At 48.5% G+C, this 21082-nt stretch overlaps 9 protein-coding genes across 9 annotated transcripts; 4 read left to right on the plus strand and 5 right to left on the minus strand.

Annotated features, from left to right (window-relative positions):
* Positions 1-1273: 1273 nt before the first annotated feature.
* On the minus strand, positions 1274-1956 carry F4812DRAFT_361207 (uncharacterized protein). Its single transcript, XM_047931844.1, has one exon. It carries the CDS (start codon positions 1790-1792, stop codon positions 1376-1378), a length of 417 nt encoding a protein of 138 aa, XP_047790603.1. The 5' UTR covers positions 1793-1956; the 3' UTR covers positions 1274-1375.
* On the minus strand, positions 1389-2533 carry F4812DRAFT_426190 (uncharacterized protein). The gene is made up of 3 exons (XM_047933988.1): positions 2073-2533; positions 1673-2014; positions 1389-1593 (listed from the first exon to the last, which is right to left on the minus strand). Exon 1 carries the CDS (start codon positions 2423-2425, stop codon positions 2120-2122), a length of 306 nt encoding a protein of 101 aa, XP_047790604.1. The 5' UTR covers positions 2426-2533; the 3' UTR covers positions 1389-1593; positions 1673-2014; positions 2073-2119.
* A 13-nt stretch (positions 2534-2546) lies between these two features.
* F4812DRAFT_361495 (uncharacterized protein) lies at positions 2547-4648 on the minus strand. Its single transcript, XM_047931849.1, has 3 exons — positions 4300-4648; positions 3987-4211; positions 2547-3918 (listed from the first exon to the last, which is right to left on the minus strand). Exons 1-3 carry the CDS (start codon positions 4491-4493, stop codon positions 3048-3050), a joined length of 1290 nt encoding a protein of 429 aa, XP_047790605.1. The 5' UTR covers positions 4494-4648; the 3' UTR covers positions 2547-3047.
* Positions 4649-6301: 1653 nt separating this feature from the next.
* F4812DRAFT_361655 (uncharacterized protein) lies at positions 6302-6936 on the minus strand. The gene is made up of 2 exons (XM_047931851.1): positions 6739-6936; positions 6302-6682 (listed from the first exon to the last, which is right to left on the minus strand). The coding sequence occupies exons 1-2, from the start codon at positions 6794-6796 to the stop codon at positions 6546-6548; spliced, it is 195 nt and encodes a 64-aa protein (XP_047790606.1). The 5' UTR covers positions 6797-6936; the 3' UTR covers positions 6302-6545.
* Positions 6937-7889: 953 nt separating this feature from the next.
* Positions 7890-10026, plus strand: F4812DRAFT_426216 (Rieske [2Fe-2S] domain protein). Its single transcript, XM_047933989.1, has one exon. It carries the CDS (start codon positions 8011-8013, stop codon positions 9502-9504), a length of 1494 nt encoding a protein of 497 aa, XP_047790607.1. The 5' UTR covers positions 7890-8010; the 3' UTR covers positions 9505-10026.
* Positions 10027-10055: 29 nt separating this feature from the next.
* On the plus strand, positions 10056-11891 carry F4812DRAFT_361217 (AMMECR1 domain-containing protein). Its single transcript, XM_047931845.1, has one exon. The coding sequence runs from the start codon at positions 10607-10609 to the stop codon at positions 11429-11431; it is 825 nt and encodes a 274-aa protein (XP_047790608.1). The 5' UTR covers positions 10056-10606; the 3' UTR covers positions 11432-11891.
* Positions 11892-15420, plus strand: F4812DRAFT_361218 (acid protease). Its single transcript, XM_047931846.1, has 6 exons — positions 11892-12610; positions 12664-12903; positions 13005-13199; positions 13286-13376; positions 13477-13907; positions 13995-15420. Exons 1-6 carry the CDS (start codon positions 12352-12354, stop codon positions 15314-15316), a joined length of 2538 nt encoding a protein of 845 aa, XP_047790609.1. The 5' UTR covers positions 11892-12351; the 3' UTR covers positions 15317-15420.
* Positions 15421-15805: 385 nt separating this feature from the next.
* Positions 15806-16428, plus strand: F4812DRAFT_361258 (uncharacterized protein). Its single transcript, XM_047931847.1, has 2 exons — positions 15806-16257; positions 16353-16428. The coding sequence occupies exons 1-2, from the start codon at positions 15924-15926 to the stop codon at positions 16355-16357; spliced, it is 339 nt and encodes a 112-aa protein (XP_047790610.1). The 5' UTR covers positions 15806-15923; the 3' UTR covers positions 16358-16428.
* Positions 16415-17502, minus strand: F4812DRAFT_361189 (ras-domain-containing protein). Its single transcript, XM_047931843.1, has one exon. The coding sequence runs from the start codon at positions 17373-17375 to the stop codon at positions 16500-16502; it is 876 nt and encodes a 291-aa protein (XP_047790611.1). The 5' UTR covers positions 17376-17502; the 3' UTR covers positions 16415-16499.
* Between the last annotated feature and the right edge of the window lie 3580 nt (positions 17503-21082).

Raw genomic sequence — 21082 nt, forward strand, 5'->3', positions numbered from 1 at the left:
TAACAACACCATACCCCCCAATTTCCCTAACCACCTGGCTCGCACCCCACCCCCAAACCCATACCACCCCAACCCCCCTTAATTAACAAAAAATATTTTTTTTATATTTATTTTTTTTTTTTTTTTTTTTTTTTTTTTTTTTTTTTTTTTTTTTACTAAAGTATGACCTGGTTAGAGGCTCCTTTCTTTTTTTAAAAAAAATAAAAAATAAAAAAGAAACCTCGGACTTGAATATTGAAAGCTAATTCTTCCATTTACACGGCCACTAATACCCGAGACCGCAAGGACATCAGAACAAGCCATTGCAGATGAAGTAGTTTTTGGTCAATTTATTTAATCCTGTCAGAAGATAGACTAAGACAGTGTTCTTGAATAACTACAAGTCTTCTATATCCACCCGCCTCCGCTCCGCGTGGCGAGTTATTGCGACCAAACTATACCTGTCTACTCGGCCGCGGATCGTAGACACCACTCCGTATAACGCACGGCAGGCTATCTGTCCTCGGAACACAAGTCGGCATTCGTGCTATGCCGACCCGGTTTCCGAAGGTAAGGCCACTCCTCGACGATCGTACGTTCTTTTTCGCATACGTCGCTGTCTTGCCAGTCCCCTGTGAAGTATTCGCATATGTTCCTAATGAGTTTAGGCGTCAGCGTTTCATAGCGTTCCGCAAAATGAGGGTTCGGGTGAGTGAACATTACATTCTATAGAACGGTTTGAGACCGCCTTGGTCTTGGACAAGTAATTCGCGCCTAAGCAGCATGACAGCGTCACACGCACGAGAAGCCAGAAGGGTTGCACGTCAGGATCCACTTCAAGATATTCTTCCACTTCCTCGAGCGTGACCCTGCAGTCGTTGGTATTCATTTTTCTACGCTCGTTAGGTGGTACCCTACATGGGCGCTATGATGGTAGACCAGCGATTCCAAGGTTTGAGTTGCGCAGCAGGCCACATCGGGATGCTTTTTGACACGATGTACGAATGGGTGGGTAGTTCGGCTAGTCAGTCCATTTGGCATGCGCCTAAATGTAATCTGAGGGAGACGAGAATAATACGTACAAGGATGCGGTCAAACCGCTCGCCTTTTCTGATGTGGGAGAGGCGGTCTAGGGTACTGTGCTCAAGGTCGAATTTTATATTGAGAGTGCGTATCTGGCCATGGAAATAAGCCATTGCAGGAAATAATAAAGCTTGCCGTATATATCGTGGTGTGTAGCTCCGCAAGGTATCTGCTTGTACATGGAGCGAGACCACCCACGCTCTGGTCCTTTTGAGTCGTCAAGGAGCCATTGTGCTACTCCTCTAGAACAGTCGAATAGAGTGCTAGGACGAGATGGCAGAAGGGTTGGCTGATGCGCTAGGAAATAGAGCTTTTAGGGGACTGACATGTTGGGTTTGGTGTAGCGACTAAGATTCCGACCGAAGGGCGCTAGTATCCCGTGTTCCATGAATTTGACGTGGACTGGGCGCTCGCTATACGGCTGTCTATATAGAAAACGCTCTCTGTAGTCTCGCCTAGTTTTAGAAGCGACTATAGCATCTCGAGCAGACTTAGCTTCGTCTGGCGGCAGGTCTCTCTGCAGGTAATTTGCTAGATAGGGCCGATCCGAGTAGTTTAAAGTGAGATTGATGGCCGCGGGGACACTGCTCCGTGGTTTAGACATTCTTACCGTACACATATCGACACTTTTCTTTACGAAAAGATTCCCTATATAATTTGCCTCGAGCCCGTACTCGCGTTGTAATGCTTTGGTATGTTTGGCGACGTATCGATATAGCGGACCGCCCATCCAGTCGGCTAACGTATCAGGTAAAAAAGGCTGAATACCACAGGTGCAAGGTGTTCTCGGCCGCCAGAACCGCGTCGTCGTTACAGAGGATATAAGCAAGCATTATGTAGGCGCGGAAAATCTTATCGATGTCTTTGTTATTCATCACGATTCTAATTCCCCCAGGGTAGTTGTTCGGGATGAGGGTGACGGTCATCATAACGTTTCTGAGATCTCCGCAACCTACATGAAGGATATCAACAATGCCAAACTATTTTGGACGACACATGAGCAGATGTACCGACGAATAGCAGATCCAGATCTCTCGAGTACCCGATTCCCTCATTTTCACCGAGCCGAATTCAAGTGTGGAGGATATTGGTCGAAGTATGTGGGCTGTCTTCCCTCTTGGAACCATTGAGGACTCCATTCAGGGTTCGCGTATTCAGATTTGCAGACAATCTCGTGGCCGACATCTGCTTTCTGGCATTCCCGTGAACAGTACTGTACTAGAAGGCAGGAAGGACAAGCGAAACTAGCAAAATTTATACAACCTGGATTATCACAAGGGAAAGTCAGTGTTGACGAAAGCTTGGTTAAGATAGTGTTAGTGCTATGCGACTTAGGCATAATGATGTCGTGGTATAGAGACATCGAGACCAAAATTCGGAATGAATGCTAGCGTTGGGAAGTGTTGGGAAAGCTAATCATCGATGGTAGCATCTGATGTTGTTTTGCTGGAGTATACCTTAGGTACATGTGTGTAAGTGTAAGAAGCCTTTCATTTGTTAGAAGTCTTCTAGCTTATGCTAGTCTAACGTGGTGTATTTTAGTATACCTAGTCTATCTACATGTAGGTAGGAGGTACCTTATGTAGTAGGATGCGCTTACCTATACCTGACCTGCCTGATATAAACTAGGTACCTACCTACCTACCTACCTCTTAACCTAACCTGTTAGATACGATACCCATGTTTTGTCAGGTAACCCTTATTACCTTACCTAAGGCAGCCTAAGATCGGGTAGGCCCCTCTTATACACAACCTTCGAATTTCGTCGAGGGCTACAAATTTCTTGAAAACAACAATTTAGCAACACCTGACCAACGCCTTACCACAACACCTTGCCAACAACTCAGCCTGCCACATGAACGTATTGGCTTCCAATGCTCGTGTCGCATGGCACATCTCCTTATTTGGGCGTCGTCTTTTTTTTAATTTTTTTTTTAAGATCGTTTATTCATTCGCTCCTTTTAAGGGTATCGTAGCCGCCTAGTTCATGCTTTTCTTTCGTCTTTGCCGCTTTCAAGCTGGACCACTTCTAATCCTTCAACCTGCTCCATTCTCTCTCGGTCATACCTACTAGCCCCCGAGCTAGATCGTGAAACCTCGTCGTTTCCCAGTAATGTCTCTTGGCTCTCCCCCGTTTTGCTCCCTATCATATTCCATATCGATCCGAAATCACCGTCTTCCTCGTGAACTTCTGGCACGCTAATTAGGCTATGCGCCCTTAACATCGCATTTTGCGCCTCTAATGTCGGTGTTGGATTGCTTGGATTGCTTGTAGCGGCGCTAGTGGTGGTAGTGGTAGTAGTAGTGCTGCTGCTGGTGTTCCTACTAAGGCTTGCCTGCAGGCTCCCTTGCCTTGTTGATAGCGAATCTCCCCTAGCCCTTACTTGTAGGACTGATATTGTCCCTGAGTTGATTATGCTGTCGCGCTGGTCGCGAGTATCTTCCCAGCCGAATTCGACTCCGAGTGCTCGTTCTACATCGGCTTTGCTATAGGATCTTGACCGCCGTTGCACGTATTCGTCGAATTTAGTATCGCGCTTATGGTCATAGCTCATAGGGCGCTCCGTCGTCGGTGGCGGAGTTGTTTGTGGCGAAGATGGCTGGCTACCGAGGGCTACAGATATACGGCAGCTAACGGCGGACATCGATCGTGGCCGAGTAACCGTCACGTAAGGATTTGTTGGATCGTACGGTGTAGGAGCTTCACGCCACGATGTTCGATACGCCGTCTCTTCGGGGTCTTCGGTACTAGCGTAGCCATACGGCTTGACATTGCCGGGTATATGGTAATCGTCGTAACTCAATAGGCGACGATAGATGGTAAATGAATAGAAGGTAGGGATGATAGTGAAGAATCTTGAAGGAACTCATGAGCACTTCCGTCTTGCATCGCCGGGATGTTTACGAATAGAATCAGAACTTACAAGAGTAAGCAGTCAAATATTAATCCTACTAAGGAGTAGGCCCTATCGGCGTATCTGACGTAAACCACGATATCAAGGGCTAGGACGGCAGATGTAAGAGCCAGGTTTATGATGTTACCAAACAACAGAGGTAGAGGCGTCAACACCTCGGCGATAAATCGTGCTATCGAGACGAATACTATGACGAGGGAGATGAACGAAAATGTGATGATGGCCGTTTCCCATCTGCGATACAGGTTAGCCAAACCCCTCCTCTTAGGATTTATCGTCAAATTTATAAACGGCAACCAAACGTTTTTTTTTTTTCACTCACATAAACTCCACTGTAGGATCCTCGCCCTGATCTAGCTGGTCTTTCCATGTCTTAGACGTTCGTGAGAGTCGATAGGAAAACAAACCCATCATCGCTAAGAGAATGAGGATTTGAAATATCCAACACGGCAGCAGTATCGTCTTCCTCCATTTTGCTCTGCTAAACTGCGCGTTATCTCGATGCCCGGAACCCATCTTCAACGCTTGGGATACTCCGAAACAGTGGTTTATTACTCTCGCCTTGAAGCTGTAGGAAAGACTATCTGGCTTTTACTGAACTTTTGAACGATATTTTCCTCTATGGTACGTCTTATACCTCCATCGTGGGCATCGAATAGACACTAGGTTAGTGAGATTGGTATCGCCGAGCAGCTGACGATATTTAACGGAATCTAATGCAGCCTTACGAGACAACCCCGCGCGGGTGGATAGCTACTATATAAAGTCTTAAGAAAGAAAAAGAAAAAGAAAAAAACTGGGTAGGTACCTAGGTAGGAAAGCAAACATGAGCCATATGCATAGCCTCATGCAAACACCGTCCCGCCAGGTTCTATCCAAAGCAGGGCACTTATTGGTGGCTCCAGCAGGCAGCGCTGGTGGAAATTACACCAACCAGATCTTCTCTTCAGCTGGAAGGTTCCGCCTTGGATACCTACTACGAAACCATGAGACGAGGAGGCACCTAGCGACGTGACAAAAGCTTGTATTATTGCCAATATAGAATTGCGGAAGAACGCCCTGCGTTGGTGCCAACGCTGGCTTCGGCAACAAGCAATGGCGATTGGGTCACCGCGAGATTCGTCTAGCGACTAGCAACCACCAAATCCACATCGTGGGCTCTTGCTAACCTGAGATGGATCATGGTAGGGCTTGATAACGCGTTGCGGCTGAGTTTAAGCTGGAGGACCCTTGTCGAGTCAGCTAAACTGCATGCGGTGTTTAGACCAAAGACCAATCACGCTCGGCTCCGTGACGAAAGATGGAGACTCGATGAACTGTTCAACGAGACGGACGAATTGAACTTAGAAACCTGGTCCTACTTGCAGCTTAAAGCGGTATAACTGCGCGGATACTTTTCACATAGATCAGCCTTATTGAACAACGCATGAAATCCTTTACTCGCCGTACGCGATGGAAATCTTTCGACAACTTCCTCGGTATCTGGAAGCCAACCCCAGGTTCGCATGGCTCGTACGGCGGGCGGCATGGGGTGAACGGTGAACTGACCATCAAAAAGCAATATTTCCGGCAGCAACGGGGTTTGTTTATGACGCGTAGCGAAGATTTTCTTCGCTCACCGGATTTTTGATGAGGTAATTGGTTTCCCTATTCAAAAGAAAATCGACAGCGCTGCTTACCCCGGTTCTAAAGTATCTAGGGGTATATAAACTAACCAATAAGAGAGCTGCCCCCCGTGGAGTGTTGCTAAACTTGGAGTTTTGGACTCAGCACGGTCAACAACAAACTGTTGAAGACTCCATCGTGCGGCCCGCTCCTGGGGCTGTGCCTCGCTGGGATAATTCCGAATTGGTAACGACGGTCTTTGGGAGCAAGCCGGGTTTTAAAACTGATCGAGCACGATTACAATTCAAGGCGAGTTGCCTAATAGAATCTCCGTATTCACAATCACATGACCAGGGCATTAGGCTATTCAAGCGCGGAAAGGATACGCCATCGTCTCGCACGGAGTTGGTGAACTGGATACCCTGGAAATCCATGTTATTAGTCCTACACCGGGATGCGCGGTCCACGAAAGTCATACGAATTTTCTAGAAGGCTTGTTCCACGCAGGTCAACCCAGCTAAAAACTATTCCATTTCCTCTACAACCCTCAATTTCGTGCCATATTCTAGACGATGACTGCATATGGAAATTACCATCATCGCAACGAACGATTCAAAGACGAGATGCACTGCGGATATCCGAACTTAATTTAAAACGATGCACATTACCTAGATAGGCAGATAGGCTAGGTAGCTTTGGGTTCAGGTAATAATAGGTATTAGCATATATTCACAAATACTCTAGGTATAAGTCCAAGCTCGGCTCGATATCGAGCCCTCTCCCATCCTAATTCCGTCATTCATCCAGGTTCCTTCTTGGTGTGGTTTGCTGTCCTTGGCGCCAATAGCTTTGCTTCATTAGGTCATATTTCTTGGGCGGCTGGATGGGTTCCAAATATACACGCCGAACGTACGACTTGATATATCCTTCATCCTCGGTGGCTGTGCCTCGCGCAGAATGAGTTTATACGCGTTGGTTCTTAGTGACGCCGGCGGCGTTGAAAGCTACGATGTTTCCGTTAGCGTCGACCATGGATGCCGCCTGGACCTTTTCTCCATCCTGTCGTGCGACTACAGGCTTCTGCGATCGGGGCACTTTGGCTGTAGTGGTGGTCAGCAAGTATACTTATCTACGGGATTGATTCTCGTCAGCTTACTGAGCTCCGCCATGGCGACGGTGGAAAAGAGACCGAAGAGAACGACTGAAAGCTTCATCTTGACTGGTTTAAAGTTCTGTCTTTTTGAAAATTGAAATGGTATAGGTCGGCCGGCGACGAGCTTGCGTGAATATGCTGCTAAAAGGCGAAATGAAGGTTTGATCAACTAGAGTGGCTATAACTCGCAGAGGATAGGGAAGAAAGAAACGAAAACACGAAATGGGACGTGGACTAGATGGCCTTTTGTATGATTACGTTGAGGCGAAGTCAGCATGTCTACGGAAGGGCAAGCGCCTTCGAGTGTCCCTTGTTACAATACTGATCCTCGATGGGCAAGACTACTTGAGACGTTCGGAAAGTCCATTTCCCGTCACTACGTACTTGATCAGGAAACAATTGGCAGGGAGGTCCAGGGTGAGACTGGCTCGAGTATGGCCTAGAACTCTGGCCGTTCTCGAAGAAACCAAATAACAGACCCTCGTTAGTCCCAGATGACAGGAACATTGGCAGCCCCGCTGGGGAACAGATCTGCCTGTAAGATCCCTCAAAACGAAGTTTAATAGGCGGATACTGAGTAGCGCAGACCCCAGCTGGAGAGCACGGAGAACTGGAGAGGACGAAGAACTGGGACGAGACGGGCGGAAAGTCGTTAGCGAGCAAGGGTATGAGACGACGCTGTAACAACTTGAAATGCTTATTTGAGCCGCTCCGTAGCATCGGGGTTGCTGCAATGCAACGCTGTGGGAGTAAACAGTCAAACAATCTTGGCATCCGAGGGACGATCAGGGACGGCTCTCCATCTTTCCGTGTTCCAAGATGAACCCGAAAAAAGGACTGGGTCGTGGCCTAGTAGTTATTTAAATTATGAGAGGAAACTCATGGACGAAAGCAAGTTCAAGAAAGATTCGTCATCAAGTTCGACGTATTTCGGATGGTAGGGGTTTGAAGAAGTTAGAACGTCCACGCGAGAAAAAGAAGAAAAAAAGATGAGACGAACCAAATCATGTTCGTAAACTTCCCCTGATTTCCAAATTATTTAATCATGTACGTACCCTCGTATACGGTATACCATCTACAATACATAGTATCTTATATAATTTACACTGTACTGCGAAAAGGTGGATACTCGAATACACGAGCCACACGATACGGCCCACATTAAAATATTATTCCCAAGGCGAGGAACATTGAAATCAATGTTTCTACAATACATATGTCAGGTATTCATCTTCAATCCCAGAATGACAAGAATTCGGTAGTCAGCCAAGAGCCATGTTCAAGCTCTTGGGTGTCAGACCAAAAGTTTCAACCCCCCTAATATTTTCATTATCAAAATTTCCAAGTCAGAGCTGGCAAACTATTCCAAATCTTGTGCACCGAGATTGGAGCTCGCCTCGCGGCTTGCGTTTTCACACCATGTCCGTTATCGATGTCGGTCGTCTACAAGACCTGAGACACACCAGGCATACAATAACTCTCTCCAATGGCAAGCGCCTTGTTCTCTTTCGCTTGCCGAGAATTGATCGGCCGAGCCATGTAGCACTACCACCGGCAGAAAGTCCAGATTCCTGGAACTACTATGCAATGGAGGCAGAATGTCCTCACGCTGGTGGGCCGATGGCCGAGGCTCACATAGATATCGAAGACTCGTCCTACATTGCCTCTTGCCCGTGGCATGCCTATGACTTTAACGTAGAGACCGGTGAGTCTAGTTACGGTATCAAAGCCTGCACGTTCCCGGTCACCGTTCAAGGTGAAAGGGTGAGCATACAGATTGCCGGAGCTGAGAACTTACAGCTCGACAAGATCGAGCCCGTCAGCGAGAAGGTGAAATTTAAACACGGCCCCAGAACTGATCCCTCAGGTCCTGCTAAATATCTTAGCGAGAATGCGAGCTTGTGCGATTGGTGCAATCACATTCTAAACACCTCTAATCCCGAGCACAAGATTGAATTGACAACGCATCTCTTCTCGTTGTTTGCAACGCGTGAGCAGTCGTCTTCGCCCATGGATATTGGGGCTGGCACCGTGGTTCCTCCCCATGAGCCGCCAAGACAAAATCAGACCCAGCTGAAACCGGGGCAGATGCCCAGAGCTCGCAAGGGGGGAAACCTTAAAAACAGGATCATGATGCTCCACGCGCTGGCAAACATCGAGCAGTGGGCCATCGATCTAGCTATCGACATCATGGTCCGATTCGCTTCGTTTCACACGACAGCGCGGGATGGGAACGACAGCCCACGCCCACTACCGCGCACGTTTTTCTACGACTGGCTGAAAGTCGCCAACGACGAGGCCAAGCATTTCTCTTTACTACGAGCAAGGTTAGAGGAGCTGGGGAGCCACTTTGGTGCTCTACCGGTCCACCACGGTTTGTGGGAGTCTGCTGTACGAACATCCCACGACCTGCGCGCAAGGATAAGCGTTATTGCCCTCGTCCACGAAGCGCGTGGCCTTGACGTCAATCCAAGGACTATCGAAAAGTTCCAAAATGCGAGAGACGCCGAAAGCGTCGACGCGTTGAACGTGATACACAACGATGAGATTACGCATGTCACTACGGGACACAGGTGGCTCACCTGGATCTGCCAGCAAGAAGGCGCAGACCCGGTGCAAGTATTTCGAAGCAACGTGCAGAAACACTTTAGAGGTGCGGTGAAAGGCCCGTTCAATGTCGAGGCTCGGCAGCAAGCTGGTATGGATCAGAGTTACTACGAAGACCTCCAGGGACTCCCGTGGGAAGGGGACGTCATCGCTGGTGGCTGAGGTATTAATTAATATCGTCATAATGCAATATAGATGGCTTGATCAGACGGCTTGATCTAGACTCTTGTTGGATAACGCCGCGTAGAAAAACATTAAGCCATCGTTAACCTAATCCCGGCGCTGTTGTGCTGATGATTACGGATATTCCGGGGCTGAGTAGCTTACTGGTGGCTTTTAAGCGCCTTTCTTGCAAAGCGCCAAGTTGCCACTAGCTGTTATATTTACTCTTGCGCTATAACTAGCCGTTGGTGGCATGTTCTATTTAGAGTCTGGCCTCTCCACTTCCCAAGAACAGGTACCTATATATTGAAATAGGGCCAGCCTAAGTTGACGAACGTTGCATTAATAGTCGACTCAGAAAATACTTGAGCTGGATTCTTGGGAGCATTAGTCAATGTAACTCGTCTGTCATAGTAAGGACACAGACAGACCTAGGTATATGATTAGGTAGGTTAGGTTAGGTTAGGTACCTATTTGATTACTACACGTTGGAAAATTTCCACAGGTACAAAGATAGGTACACAAGCTGAAGAATGAGGCTGTTAGTATTTTGCTGAATTTAAGTTATAAAAGGCCACCGCCATCACCAAAAGTAAGGCTATTTTTAGTTGGACCTTGATGGAGTCATGAAATATTATGAAAAGAATTGTGCATTGTCAGGCATCTACTTTATACTTCCTATGCTTAGTAGGAGGCACCTAATGCAACGTGCAACATCGACATGCAGATAGCGCCTAACCTGTGCAGATAACTGCTGATATGAATAGGGAAAGCGGGGTGTCTCAAATCCACAGACCCCAACTGGCAACCTGCAACCACTGTAACGACTGCCACTAATGCAAACATTTTAGGACCAGAGATTCTTAGCTGATCCACCCGCCCACCTTCGATTCTCCCCTCTTCCAACTCCCGCTTGTTTAATCGCTTCCTTGATCGCTCGCTTGACTCCATTCTCGGTTATTTTTGTTCTTCCAAAGCCTTTGCTGATTTTCTAAGGTTCTTGTCGGCTTGCTAGCTGCTTTCACCGTCTATTGCGTCTACGACGGTCCTTAAGAAAAGCCAAACTTCGCCAAGCAGTAACCAAGCAACCAAGCAACCAGCCATGGCTACCGTCCCGCATTGCCTTTACTGCTTCGAGACGCTCGCTGCGTACCTCGAGGGCCGCAAATCCCTTAGCCTTAGCGAAGTTGTGGACGCGTGGAACGAGTACAAGAAAGATGCGGGAGCCGGCATCGAGGATTCGAGCAAACAAGAGAGCCTCGAGAAGCAGATCCCCGCTCTTAAGCGAGTAGTCGGTTCCGAATCTACCGACATAAGCAGCACATCCTCACCCTCTTCGGGTTCATCTTTGTCGCTCGCTACCGAAACAACCGCGACCTCGACAGATTCTCTCCCGGAAACCATCATTACCGAATCCCCGCTGTTCGTCACCTGGAACACTGTGTCTCCCCGCACGGGTAATACTTCCCTTCGAGGCTGCATCGGGACGTTCGAAGCGCAGGAGCTCGGCGAGGGGTTATCGTCCTATGCCATCACTTCGGCTATCAACGACATGCGCTTCGATCCCATCAGCAAGCGGGAGCTGCCCTCTCTCGAGGTAGCCGTTACACTATTAACAGATTTCGAGGACTGCGCCGATACGATGGACTGGGAGATCGGTAAGCACGGACTGCGCATAAGCTTCTCGGAGCGGGGCCGTCGCTTCGGCGCCACTTACCTGCCGGACGTCGCGGCCGAGCAAGGGTGGACCAAAGAAGAAACGCTAGTCAGCCTGATGCGCAAAGCCGGCTGGTCGGGTCGTAAGGACAAGTGGCAGAGCGTCGAACTCAAAGTCGTGCGCTACCAGGGCAAGAAGAAGTCCCTGCTATACTCCGAGTACAAGGAGTGGCGCGACTGGGTCGACCAGAAAGACGAGGACGAGGCATAGAAGAAAAAAAAAAGAACAAAAAAAGAAAAAAAGAGCAAGGCAATATATCACAATACACCATCACAGGTGCTCTCTTCTCAGGGAGCGCATATGCAAATGCATTTATTGGGCGGCGTTGGCGCATGCCGGAGGGAATGGAGGGAGTATAGAGTACGGCGCCTGGAACAGCAGCGGCGGAGGCATCAGCAGTAACAGCAGCCCAGGTGGGTTATTCGACGATACAGGTAGATTTTTGGTCCTTTTTTTGGTGCGCTTCCGCTGTGCATGTTATACTCACCTAGTCGTTAGGTTTTACTTTGAGGTAATTAGGTACTTCTACGACTTATCATAAGATTGACATTATTATTGACCTAACGCCCTTCGGCCAAGCTGAAGTAAAATCTTTAATTAGAATCATATTTCTAAGCCATACGTATCTGTCGCGCAGCTCCGTTGACCAGGACACAATTCGCAATTCGCAATTCAGCTAGATTTGTTAGATCGATGAAGGGCATAATACTCAATGATGGAGATCTCATGCCAGTGGTCATCTAGGGGAGAAGGGAACCTGGCCATCCCCTGGCATGAAGCCAATGAGCCGCCCTTCTTTTAGAACCCCTCGTTGCCATATCGACGTTACATGTCTTTAAGGAATTGGCATCTTTTAACCATGCGCTCCCGCCGGACCGCACGAGAAAATGTCTCTGAGGAATGGGCCCCTCCATTCTTCAAGGTAATTTAACATCAACCCCTTCAGCGACAACCGTCTCCTAGTTATCGCATTCAAATTCCACGACCAACGGTTTAATATACTTCACGATGCGCTCCTCAATGGCATACAATATTTTTTCTGCTTTTCTGTGCTGCGCACACTTGCTTGCAACTACCACGTTGCGAAAAGACCCAGGTTAACTATCTAACGTACTTACCGACGACGTAGCATGTCGTTTTCGAACCCTTTTTTCTTCATTGCTGCTTCTACGCTGATCGGCGTGGGACGGGCGACTACCTTGAAGCCGTTCAATGCGACGACGCATAATGGGTCGGCAAATGCGACAAGCCTCCCTAAGGGCTCTCACGAGGTCCTCTCGTTACCCCTCAGGAAGATTGAGCACAGGGGTGTTGGGACGCCGAGTTTGGCCAAACGATATTTCGGGTCCGACGTTCTAGGCGTTTACGGCGCGGCTTACTTTGCTGAGCGTAAGAGCTTCCGTCTTACTGTCACGGTGAATTGATTTCTAACAGGAAGGCAGTGACAATTGGGACTGGCGACAAGCCGCAGACGGTCAACGTGCTATTGGATACGGGCTCGTTCGAGCTATGGGTTAACCCGGACTGTGCCGCGACGAACGTGCACCAGTTCTGCTCCGACTTTGGGCACTACGATCCTGCGCTATCGCCTACGTCGAGGAATCTGAATAAGACGTTTATGATTCAGTATGGATTGGGGAGCGCGTCTGGTACCTACCATCAGGACGACGTGTTCATCTCAGGTAAGTAGAACACCAGCTCTCTTCTATTCAATCCCTATAAAGAAGGAGGCGGGGTATGATGATGATTTCTTAAAACGACAGTTGCTAATGAAGAAATCCAGGTGCGAAACTCCCGGGGCAACAGTTTGGCGTTTCGAATGCGTCTAGCGATGTCTGGTTCGGTATTCTAGGATTAGGCCATGGTAATGGACACGGCGTTATCCAATATGAATCCGTCGTAGACTCGTTGGCCGCGCAGGGGTACACGGATAGCAAGTTATTCAGCTTGGATTTGGGTGCCCAGCCTGGGCCTACCTGTGAGTAGACCACCGTTGATTTGTAATTTTTTATACGCTCCAAGTTATAGCTGTATATGAACATACGACGACTAACATTTAGCAAGCTGCCATCACTGGGGAAATGGTATTTGGAGGCGTCGATACGAATAAGTATGCTGGTTATTTGGCGAAAGTCCCTACGGATCCCAACGATGCGTATGTATTCCTGTTCCCTTACGTCTCCTAACTCACACACCGACAAATTTATGATATGGAATAAATTGAGCAGAACTATCCATTATCTAACTCTTTCTAGGCACTATGTCGCGACTCTGAACTCGATCACTCTCCAAGTCCCTTCTTCTGCTTCTAGTTCGGGCTCCGCGAATACCCTTTCTCAAAGCATCAAGGCCATTAATGACTCCAACCTACCACTACAGGTCGTTGTCGACTCGGGTACCACGCTTTCTCTACTGCCGGAGTCAGTGGTCACAGCTATAGCAGCCGGGTTCCCAGGGGCCCAGCCTGATGGAAATGGCGGCTATAAAGTGCCGTGTGACCTGCGAAATACCACCGATGGCCGTGTGGACTTTGAGCTTCGGGGTGATGGCGACAATAAAGTAAAGATCAGCGTTAGTTATAGCGACTTCATCTGGTACGGCGGGGACGAATGCTTCCTCGGCGCATGGTATACGAGCAATGTCGGAGTATGGATCTTGGGAGATACGTTTTTAAGGGGAGCTTATGGTAAGTACAGCATTTCGTCATATACCACGATGCAAAGAGTCCTAGAAACCACACTACGAAAATTCAGAGAGCTGACCGCATCAAAAGTGACGTTCGATCAAAGCAACAACGCGTTGTACATGGCCAATTATGTCTCCTGCGGCGAGGGCTCGAACCTAGTCCCTGTTCCAGCAGGCCCCGACGAAGCAGCTAATATCCCCGGATCATGCGAGATGGCAGCGCTAGAACAAAAAGTCCCTTCGCCTGCGGCTACGATACCCGTTTACGACCCAGATTGTGATTGCACTGTGTTTTCGTTTTCCACCGCATTCTCTACCGCATTTTCTACTGCATTCCATACTGCCTTCAAGACAAGAACTGCGACTGAGACTGAAATCGCGACTGCTACCACTGCTACCGTCAGGAAACAGGCCAGCGCAGCTCCTGTACCTAGCCCACTAACACCCGAGGATGATGAATGTGACGAAGATGAGGATCAAACGCAGCAAAAGCATGTTGAGATAATCACTGCTACGAAAACTTTCACGAGCACTCTCACTCACCATGTCACTTATACGGCTGGCCGGCGTGTTGCTACCAGCCACGTGACAGTCGTAACGACCTTCTGCCCAGGCGACATTATTCCCCCCGCATCTCCAGCTCCCGCCCCAGCCCCAGCTCCAGCACATTCCCAAACCCAAGGCCGGGTCCAACGCACCATTACTACTACTCGTCCCATTCCCAGCGCATTTATGTCTACTCCCGTAGAGCTGGTCACGATAGCACGGGTAACCCATGTGACAAAAACGGCCCCAGCGACTTTCGTAACCACGATGAACTCGACAACACCAATAGCAAGCACGGTCCTTGACTCGGCCCGCAAAAACGCCTATTCTTCCCTAACTCCCTGGGATCTGTCTTTCCCTACCGAATCTATCCTTTCGACGTTCCCCTTCTCTCCCCCGACATTCTCCTCCTTCCCAACTGCCGCCTACTCCGTCCCCGTTCCCCCGTCTTCATCCCCTTTTCAACAGTCCCGCCAACAGCCACAGCAACAGCAACAGCAAAGCGCCGCTCCAAACTTCGGTTTCGGCGCCGCGGGCTGGGGTTTCAACAGTTCCAGCTCCAGCAGTCCTCACATCAGCGGCGGCATCAACTACCACAACAAACCAGCAGGCACAGGCGTAGGCATAATAAGCCAAGCCGGTGCCGTAGAAGTTCCACCCACGTCTGCCCCCGCTCCCGCGGACGCGAACCCGGCCCCGACACCGGCACCGGCGAAAACGACCGAGATCTGGCACTCGCCGATGCCGAGCGGGATGGCGATGGCCACCTCGGCCGCGGTGAAGAAGACGCTCGGCGACGTGGCCATCGGCCTGTGGACCGTGATGATGGTCATGGTGATAAGGTCGGCTGCGGGGGTATTATGAAGGCTAGCGAGGGGGGAGGGGCCGGACCTGTCTGGCGTGCTATCTGCACCACGACTGCCTTCCCGCTTTTTTTCTTTCGGTATTTTTTGTGGCTCCCTTTTTGTTTTGTTTGGGATTTTGATACCGTTGCTATGATTGATTGATTGAATGAACCGATGGGTGAAGGGAGTGAGTGAGGGGAAGGATATGTAATAAGCTAAGGGACCCGATGGGATGGTTTGCAAAAAGGATGGTTGGTTGGTGGTGGGTGGACTACCTGGTAAGGTCTGGAAAGGTCGATGAGTTGCTGGGACATTTGGATAGTTTGGATATTGAGATACCTTGGTTTTGCTGTGGAGGATGTTTTGATAAAGATAGAGGTAGCTTATAACTTGTATGACAGGTACGGAAGAACTAATATTTTATACATTATAGATAGCTTAGGTAATAGAATAGTTCTGAATCGCGTTTCTAACTCGTGGCTCTGCGATTATAAATTTTTTTTTTTTAATATTGATGAGTGAATTGCCATGTGAACCTCGAATCATTTACGATTGTATCAGATCACGCTCCGGCCTAATACCCACATCATAGATCATACAAAGACAAACCGCAAGTATTTAGAAAAATGAGAATTATTATGCTAGGCGAAGTGCCTATAGTTTTACTATTCCTTCCCGTCCACCCAATATGCATCCCGAGCCTAAAAGGGAGGAGAATCCCGACAAGAGCGAGACTTTTAAACATGAAAGCTGGACATAGGAAAAATAAAGTCCGCTATGTATGTGGATTCACCTCTCCCTTGCCACCGTGTAAACGCCTGTGTGTAGCCCTGGGATACAACTTTTGTCCCAGGGAGAGTGAAAAAAAAACATCTCTGCTCGTCTCCTTCATTCTCCAACCAATAACACGGTCTAAACCAATGTCAAATCAATCACGGACTCGAATAACGCGAACTCAATGTATGTACAATCCATCCGCGCCCCCAAAAAGCAGCTTCGTGAACTCGTTAGGTATCCCAATAGTGCTTTAGTAGCACTAATTTGCGCCAATTCAGATTAACAATGCTTTTTTCGCTCGCTCCCTCGCTTAGCTCTGTCTCGAAAGTTCAAAATAGCGCCTCAGCCGTAAGCCCCCTTTTAACTCCATTCACTTTGCACGGTAATCGACCGACATGCCCAAAGAATAAGGACAAAACCCCGCCTTACCAACATCGTAAGCTTCTCCAGAAGCCATCCTTCCCCCTGCTGCCAAAGCCTAATTTCTGACCATCGCCGAACCGTGGGCCTCTTGACAGACCTGAGCGCTTAGGCTTTTCCGTATCCGTATCGCGATCATCGCTGTCGCCGAGCGGCGTTAAAGGCTTCGTGACGCCACGGCGGTCCATGTCGGTGTTATCGAGGACGCCCATCTCGGCAAGACGACGGCTCTCGACGACTCGGCGAACGATGAGGGCGAATGTCTCTTCGATGTTGACCTCGAGTCGAGCACTCGTCTCCATGAAACCGCAGCCGCGTTTCCGCGCCCATTCGAGCCCCTGAGCCGCGGGCACCTGCCGCGACTCTTGCAAATCACACTTGTTGCCGGCCACAATCTTGACCGGTGGTATTGTCCTTGCCCCGCTACCAGCTCCGCCTAGCCCTAAGCTGCCTCTTCTCGCGGATCCCGCTCCCAGGCCGGCCCGCCGAGCCCGTGCTGCGTTATCAAGACGCGTCTCCGCCTCCATGTCTATGAGGTCGTTGAAATAATGTAAGGCATCAAGACTGTCGGATGATGTGATGTCGTAAACGAGAAGGAATGCGTCGGCGTTCAGATTTGACGACGCCCACATGCCTCGATACTCCTCTTGTCCCGCCGTGTCGGTTAGCGATAGATGGTAGGTGGTTCCATCGATTCGCCTGGTGATGCTGTAGCTATCTTCGATGGTCGGGTCGTATTCGGATGTCCATTGAGACCGTACTAGTCGAAGAGTTATGGACGACTTACCGCAACCTCCGTCACCGCATATCGTAATCGATATGGGCACTGGCGGCTGCGAGGTAGGTGAATGTGGTTTATTTTGCTGTTGACTGTGATGCATTTCTGGCTTCTGGCTTTATGGCTTTCTTCTTGTCTACTGTTCGTTCTTCTCGTTTATTTATTATTTTCCCTCGACTCTTTTACACAGACAGCGGTGTAGCTAGCTGGCTATTCAGTAAGGTAGATCAAGGTAAAGCGGTCGTCGAGGTGAGCAGGCGGGCGGGTATTAGGGTTTGTTATCGAAAGGTTATTGCTCTAGTAAAGGCGGTAAGGACTGTAAGGCTCGAAAGTAATGGCGGTATGCGGTATGCGGCATGCGATATGCGTGGAGGGAATGTAGTAAAAGACGAAATCATAAGTCAATCTCCTCTATTCTTCCCCTTTCGCCTTCCATACGTGTAAGAATAGGAGCTGCGAGCTGCAAGCTGCAGGGTACGACAGGTTCTACTTTGCGGTGCTCCACTAACACTGAACGGGTTTTGCCCCGTTTGGGTCTAACCGCAGTTTAAATTGTCCTATAAGACAGAATCTATTATAGCCCTCTCAGTAACTGAGCGGGTGTACTGGGTAATAAGTAAGGGATAGCAAGTTACGGGTTTTTGTAATGAAACTCGCAACGGCAACGCCAAGGTCCAACGGGTTTGGGTTGAACAATGTTAATATGATAGGAGATCGAAGAGAGCGACTTTTTGTATACGTTAAGATGAAGCAAATCAGGTTCTAGTTGTGTCGGGTAAATACGCGGAGGGTATGTTAGACGCAGGAGAGGAAATAGGTGTATGTAAGTGGGAATGGTAAGTGGGAATTGTATGATGTGATGTGATGTATGACGCGCTACGATGAGATAAAAATGGAATATGTCGAAACCTGTGCTCGGACGCAAAGACCAGCCCGATAAGTTCAATACGTAGTACGTAGATTAGGTTCTATGCAAGCAAAAAAGTGTAGGAATAAGGTGGAACTGGTGGAAGTTGTTGAACTAAATTCGTAGTGAGTATCCCAAAAGAGGAGGTGGAAATGAAGATGAGGACGAAGGTAAAAAACACAGGTTGGGATTTAGATAACTATCAGAATCAGAAAGTAAAGAATTGATGTTTGGAGTAGGGACCGACGTGGAAATTTTCAAAGTTGACACACGAAGGAGAAAATGAAGAGAGAGAAAGAGAGAGAGACATAAATTGAGTACAGGTAGAGAGAGAAAATCATAGAGGTGATTCCAACCCAGACGGTTGGGGCAGGCACAAGTCACAATAGCACCTGAATATGTAGGAGGTAGGAGGTAGCTGTAGGTTGGTTCTGTAGTATAAGGTACAATAGGTACCTAGGTACCTATTCCCAGTAACCCAGCCGGCCAAGCTATCCTCGCCCACGGCTCCCACTCCTTATCCTAGTCCGTACTAGGTACCTCCTAACCTAATCCTGGGTTAGGTGGGGTACGTACTGTGATACAGTAATGAACCTTACCTACCTTAAGTAGTGGTAGCGACGACAGTAGCTACAGCAGCAATGGCGGTAGCGGCACCTGGTCATAGCAGCGTTGATAGTGGGGGGAAGTGACCCTCCTTAGTGGGGTAAGAAAGGGGTCTTAGGGTCTTTACGGGGCTAGTGCCACAGAGCTTTGACATGACGGAAACGCCGTTTAATTCGCCAATTTCTTCTTAGTCTTCTCCCTTTATTAGGTATAGCTCCACGCTCGAGCCTCGGAAGTTACTGATCATCGACATAACACCCTAAATTATCCCCGAAAGACTACCTCTAGAAATACCTCTAGAAACAACAATTTTCTCGTGAACACCGGGGAAACGGAACAAAAAAAAAAGTCGGATAACTGATCGACGAAACCAGACATCTTTTCTCCGCTCACTGCGATGCAAGAAATAATAAACGAGTTTTCAAAGATCGATAACTACCATGGATCAATATCAACTTCGAAGATCTGGGGAATCTTCAAGGTCCCTCAGAATCTGTACCTTGGGAGAGATACGGGTGGGTAGGTAATGAAAGTGCATAGATGGAGACGTGGAGAGAAATGTAAGGTGGTGTAGTATTCGCTTGCAATGGAATAATTACAAGATCAGTCTGGAGGCTGTGAAGACTGTGACAGGAAGATGCACACCTCTCGGGCATCAATGAACTTGAATGTTCCGAAAAGCCTCACTTTAGGTACCCTTTAGCAAAGCTCGAACTGACCTAGAGTTATTAGGCGCAAAGCGGGCACAGATGTACCATACCATGAAGATGCCTGTCCCGGTGCCTTGGGAAAAGCAAAGGATACTACCTTCTATTGGCACATTGGATCACCGAAGAATTGATGCGCGAAGGATCCAAAAACTACTACGATCACTTACATACTACGGGACAGACCGTCGAATAGACTTCCTTGCACGTCGGACGTCATGTCATGTCTTGAGCCGCCGAGGCCTGTGATAATAAGTTTCCATCAGCTTTGATAGGTACGGCTTCCTTTGCCGCCCGCTCTCCCCGCTGATCCTAGTCATCCCAGTCCTTGGGGTCATAGGTCATAGGCTACAATATGCAGGTCAGAACGCAGAGTACTACAGTAATCCCCCCCTCGTGGGATCCTAGGATCAATTAGGAAACATGAATCGAATCATAATATACCCTCATTGATACCTGAAAGTCACTCATAAAGGTCACCACTAAGGCCGGTATGAAATTTTCTCACGGATTGTTTCCAACAGCAACTTCACTACAACACATACAAAAGCTTACCATTAGGTAGAGATAGCATTTCGGGGTTCACGACCTAGGGTAAAACATCCTCAAGCAAGCTACCCCAGCTAACCGACCGCCTCAAAATTAGGTGGCTTTCATGATGTAGCTTAGCCCTGACCGGCTACATCCGACAGCCTTTTGGTTCAATGCTCAAGTTTCAAAACAGACGGCATATTCCTACATAAGTGTCACATATCTGCAACGTATAAACTGCATCCGTTACAATAAACCTACCCAGTATTCGAATCCAGTTCTCCAGTATTTCTGCAGATCTAAAAAGCAAATGCTACAGATCGGTCAGGCTTCTGCAGGGCCAAAGTGTGTAAAACCCGCCGCGTTGGTTACGGGAAGGAAACAAGAAAAGGCTCGCGGCGCAGTCGAGTTGTAGTGTCGTATGCACGCAATTTACAGTTACCAACTCGCCAAGCACCGCTACCGGGGGATAGGATAGGTCGGAGAATTTCTAGCGGATCATCACGGGTACTAAAGAGCAACAAGCAAGCTCGGCAACGACTTGAACGAAAACAATAGTACATACCTATTTTACCGAGCAAAACTATCCACATTCGCGAACGCCGTAAGAAAAACCGGTCGTGTTCTTACAAAAACGGCCTAGCCATAGAGAGTTACTAAGTATCGAACGAGGATAAGAATCCATTTCTCTCCACGTGCGTTCAGGGATAAAACTTTTAGAGCGGTCATAGCGCGCATCCAGAAGTCCAGAACTCTTGTCACCAATGATTGATTTGCTTCGCTTCTGTACCCCACCATGGAAAATGTCATTCGAAGGTTGCGTCAAAGGTTGCGGTACAATACAGTTGACTACCTAACCTAACGTATAACGGCTTACCAACAGATAAGTGATACTGCAAGTATCTGAACGACTTCTTCCAACAGTAAATCATAAAATTTGCGTAGCGAAACGCGAAGCATCCCCGACATCTACCAGATCATGCAGATCCCGGCACATGTTATACTTGCTTTTTTAGGTAGGTGGTCACTGCCCTGCGCCGGTATCAATTGCGAAGATTG

This window comes from Daldinia caldariorum, assembly GCF_022478825.1.
Source record: "Daldinia caldariorum strain CBS 122874 unplaced genomic scaffold F4812scaffold_7, whole genome shotgun sequence".
Lineage (NCBI taxonomy): Eukaryota > Fungi > Ascomycota > Sordariomycetes > Xylariales > Hypoxylaceae > Daldinia > Daldinia caldariorum.